This window comes from Mercurialis annua, linkage group LG1-X (genome assembly GCF_937616625.2).
Source record: "Mercurialis annua linkage group LG1-X, ddMerAnnu1.2, whole genome shotgun sequence".
NCBI classification, from domain to species: Eukaryota; Viridiplantae; Streptophyta; class Magnoliopsida; order Malpighiales; family Euphorbiaceae; genus Mercurialis; species Mercurialis annua.
The window spans coordinates 1926836-1931399 of NC_065570.1; the positions used below are offsets into that span (position 1 = coordinate 1926836).

Sequence of the window (4564 nt, forward strand, 5' to 3'; positions counted from 1 at the left end):
TGAAATCATTGAGAAAAACAAAAGTGGGGGACAATATAGTTTCGTTGACTTCGTTGACTAACATCCAAAATGGATGGACGGACTAAATCGTTGACAAAATCAAAAATAAGGGGCTATATAGTTCAATTTTCAAAAAAAAGGATTAAATTGTGAATTATGTCAAATGTGAGAGGTGTCATAATAATTTGCTCTTTTAAATTTATATTTATTATGAAACGCCAATTATAACTCTTATAATGAGTATCAAAATTTCATTTGTAGATCTGTGGTGATGTACATCATTACAAAGACTATTTTACATTCCTTCTAATACATCCAACTCTCAAATTACATCTTTGGACAGCAAAAACGAATATATTAGATGCCAAAATCAGTACTAAACCGGAATTACAGCCGGTTATCGCGGTTCAACAATTGATTCAGTGACTTTATTTACAGACCATGTAGAGTAACTTTCTGACTGAACATTGGTAGACACATTTTGAAACGTAAATGTAGGTTGTTTCGGTTGAGGAAGATTTGTTTTTTCGCCACTTAACATAGTCACTACAGCAGCCATGTTCGGTCTATCTGCTGCATGATCCTGCACACAAACTAGTCCAACATTTATACATCTACTTACTTCCGCTGTCGAATACAAATCTGCCACTGCTTCATCTATGATGTCTAAGCCCTTGCTTTCGTCCCATGATTGCCACGCCTGAAACCGACATTGTGATTTTAACAATGAAATTCCGAATATTTGAAGAATAAAAATAAAAGATAATGAGATCTTTAATTGCAGCCTTACAAAAGCTAGAAGGCTCATGTGTTGTTCATCAAACTGGAAGCTATTAACCTTCCTGCCGCAGACAATTTCTAAAATCAAGACTCCAAAGCCAAATACGTCGGATTTCTCAGAATATATGCCGCCTAACAGATACTCCGGAGCCATATATCCGCTGTATTTGATAGAAAATCAATCGTTATCATATTTATTTCTTTTTGGTAAAGCAGAAAATTATATCGTTTTGCTTTATCTGAGAGAGACGGATTGCATACAATGTTCCAACAACCCTGTGAGTGCTTCCAAGAACTTGCGTGCCTTCAAACATTCGCGCCAATCCAAAATCTGATATCTTAGGAATCATATTCTCGTCCAAAAGAATGTTGCTGACCTTCAAATCTCTATGTATGACCCTCAAACGAGAATCGCGGTGGAGATAAAGAAGCCCTCTAGCAACTCCAATTATAATAGTGAACCGTTTGTTCCAATCCAGCTCTGCCTTTTTTGCAGGATCTGTCCAATGCACAGAATTATGTCATTAGCACAGCTAATCGAATGCTATGTTGAGCTAATAAACACAGAAATTGAATGCTGAAACCAACCAAACAAATAGGTATCCAAGCTTTTGTTGGACATGAACTCGTAAATTAGTATCCTCTCTTGTCTTTCAACGCAGCAACCTATGAGTCTAACAAGATTTCTATGCTGAAGTTTGGATATCAACATCACTTCATTCTTGAACTCTTCCGTTCCTTGTCCAGAGCTAGTCGAAAGTCTTTTAATCGCGACATCCTTCCCATCTTGCAGCTTTCCCTATATAAACCACACAACTTAATTAACAACTCTGTCAATGTATGTTTGATCTTTACTCAAAAAAGTAGCTATATCACCTTATAAACTGGACCATATCCTCCTTGCCCAAGTTTGTTTTGTTCGTCGAAGTTGCTGGTCGCAACTAAAATGCTATTGATGTCAAACAAAGGCAATTCTACTGGATCTTTATCTTTATCATCTGAAGGGCTTCTCCACATAAATGGTTCTTCAGCTGCCAAATTAATCAATAAGCGAGTGTATTTTCCTAATAAAATGATGAATCCGAACTAAAAATCCATCCGAGGAAAAGAAAATAGCAAATCCGCTTCAGAAAAGGACCTCAAGTAGCAATCTTTCATTTCTTACCATTTTTCTTAATTGTTTGGATGGCTCTCCACTTCATAAGACCATAGATCATAGAAATGATAACAGCAACAGCTGAAACAATGACTAGGCTGATTATGAATTTTTCTTTTACCTTCTTACCATCACCTGAAAAAACAATTTGATACGGAACAATTGTTAATTGCTATTTAAGTAGTGAAACAAAAAATTTCAAGTTTGGAGAATTATAACCTTTCAGTTCGGCATTAGCAACACGAAGAAAAAGATCTTGTCCGCCAAAGGGTAACTCGATCATATCCACGAGATTTCCTGTCCAAACCAAACATCCTATTGAATCTACAAATGCATAACCTAAACAAGAACAGTTATTCAAACACTGCTCATGGCATTCATTTTCATCCAAAACATTAAAGAACTTGGCAGAATCAGGAACTTTTAAGCCACTAAACTTCAAGAAACTGTCTGGTTTTCGTCCTTGAGTAGTAGCATTACCGGAGCTTGTGTTTCTTCCACAAGTTAATTCCATTCGCCTTACGCACCCTCCTGTCCAGTTTCCTCTCCCCCATTCTTCGTATGATTTTGGCACGAACCCTTTCAAGCAACTACAAGTTAGATTTGGGTCATATCTTTTGCAAACCCCAAAAGATCCACATGCTCCATAGACTTCACATGGAGTAATAGGTGCCACCCATCTAGCATACCAGCGCTTGACTGGATCCCAACACATAAACCTTAATGTTCCTATTGATGAAAGCATAAACATGGAGTAACTACAGTTTCTGAGTACACCAACTTCAAGATAAGCAGTTCCTGGCTGAAGACCATCAACAAGTGTTAGTCCACTTTGATAATCAGCATCCATTTCTGGTATCCCAATAAACTTACCCTTATCCCATTGGCCACTCCTCCAATGAGGTTTCGACCCTTTCCAGACAAAAGCTTGTGACGGCTTCTCCTGTGATAAACTAGTAGTGAAATCCCCAGGAGAAGGATCGTTTTCAGTTCTCCAAGAACTAAGATTAAGACTCTCTCCATTTGTGTTATTGAAGGCCAACCATGTGCCGGCCACGAGTACATTTGTTATATTCTTGGAGTTATCCCATAGAATTGAACCTGTAGCACCATCTCTCAAAATCAACCTCCCGTCGTCTGAAAGCCCAGCAATTGAACCGTTTGACAAACCAGATATGTTGGTAGACCAGACAACATTCTGCTGCCCATCCAAAAGCATCAAATTCCCATCTCTACCTATCGTTAAACTTTTCGAGGAACCTGTAACAGGATTCTTTCTATTAGCCACCCAAATAACAGTCCGGGGAGTAGCTTCCTTGTACCAAATTCCCACATATTGATTATGGGAATTGTTGGGAGTAAAAAAGCCCAACTCGAAAATGTGGTTCGGAGAGCTAAGAGTTTGTTCTTGAGTTACTTCTCTTGACGAAGTTACACTGTAGATTACAGAACAATAAGCAAACGGCAAGAACGAATTGAACAAAAAAAACCACAAGAATGCAACTCTCATACATAAACACATTATTTTATGATGAAATGTATAAACAACAAGATCAAGATGACGCTAGTTGATACTTGGAATTAAAGCATACAAATAAATACAAGAGATATTATGGTTCTGAAAACAAACATCCACCACAAATAGGAGAGAATATTTTTGTATTGGTTTTGCATGACAAGTGGATTCCTTTACTCAAACTGATTGCAAATTTACTTCAAACCCATTATGTGATCATGACCCTTTCTATGCTCAGTGCTCCATTATGTGATCATTGTCCCTTTCTATTTGACTTTATTACAGCATGTGTGTGGATTTCGTAAATATTAATGAAAGAAAAATTCTCAAGATTTTAGCTTACTGCATTAATATTGAAGACTGTAACATATTGGGTTTGAGATTTTCTCTTTGAAGTTTGAATTATAAACTAGGCAGCACGGACACGGACACGGGACACTTGGATTCAGACACGGCGAAACTATGTTATTTTAAGGTTTCTTATGTTAAAAATGAAGTTTCGTGTCTGAACTTTCCAAAACGGGATACATTTATTGAATGAGTTGTCCGGTCTACCTAGATTATAAACATACGGTAATTTTTCGACAATTATTGAGAAAGGATGAACTGAGACGAATTCTAACAGAACACATTTCCTAATGAAAGGTCCAAGAATTTATCATTTTTCTTCTTGTCTTGTGTTATAAAAAAGATTTGGTAGTGTTCAGGAATGCAAATATGCAATCTTATTTAACAAATTATGAGTCAAAACTGAATTATGTGCTAAAACAACTAACTAAAACATTAGAATAAATCAACAAACAAAATCTGGATAAACAATTTGCAATTTCATTCCAGAAACAGGGAAAAGTAGATGAACCAAGTGGTAAGCGGCTTCGTATCGCTTAAGCAAAGTCTCAGGTTTTCAAGTCTTGTTAATGCAGAAAATTCCCGCTGACAAAATCCCCGCTGACCACTATGCCAGATGCGCGACGCGGGTCAGATCCGGGTTAATCACGGGGAAGCCCTAAAACCGAATGGCAACAAAACAAAAAGTAGATGATAATAGTTTGTGTGCTTACATTGAAGTTTTTAACACTGAGTTGAGTTAACTGTGATCATTTGTGCCTGTC

The 4564-nt window shown here is 37.2% G+C and overlaps 1 protein-coding gene across 2 annotated transcripts; it reads right to left on the bottom strand.

The window, feature by feature from the left end:
- Window positions 1-242: 242 nt before the first annotated feature.
- On the bottom strand, window positions 243-4299 carry LOC126660575 (G-type lectin S-receptor-like serine/threonine-protein kinase At1g61390). 2 transcript variants are annotated; one of them, XM_056105340.1, is made up of 7 exons: window positions 2156-4299; window positions 1946-2017; window positions 1657-1811; window positions 1369-1579; window positions 1042-1279; window positions 791-941; window positions 243-700 (listed from the first exon to the last, which is right to left on the bottom strand). In XM_056105340.1, exons 1-7 carry the CDS (start codon window positions 3456-3458, stop codon window positions 398-400), a joined length of 2433 nt encoding a protein of 810 aa, XP_055961315.1. In that variant the 5' UTR covers window positions 3459-4299; the 3' UTR covers window positions 243-397. The 2 variants fall into 2 exon arrangements, with proteins under 2 accessions (XP_055961315.1, XP_050210098.2); XM_050354141.2 differs by having other exon boundaries at window positions 1946-2071.
- Window positions 4300-4564: the final 265 nt, after the last annotated feature.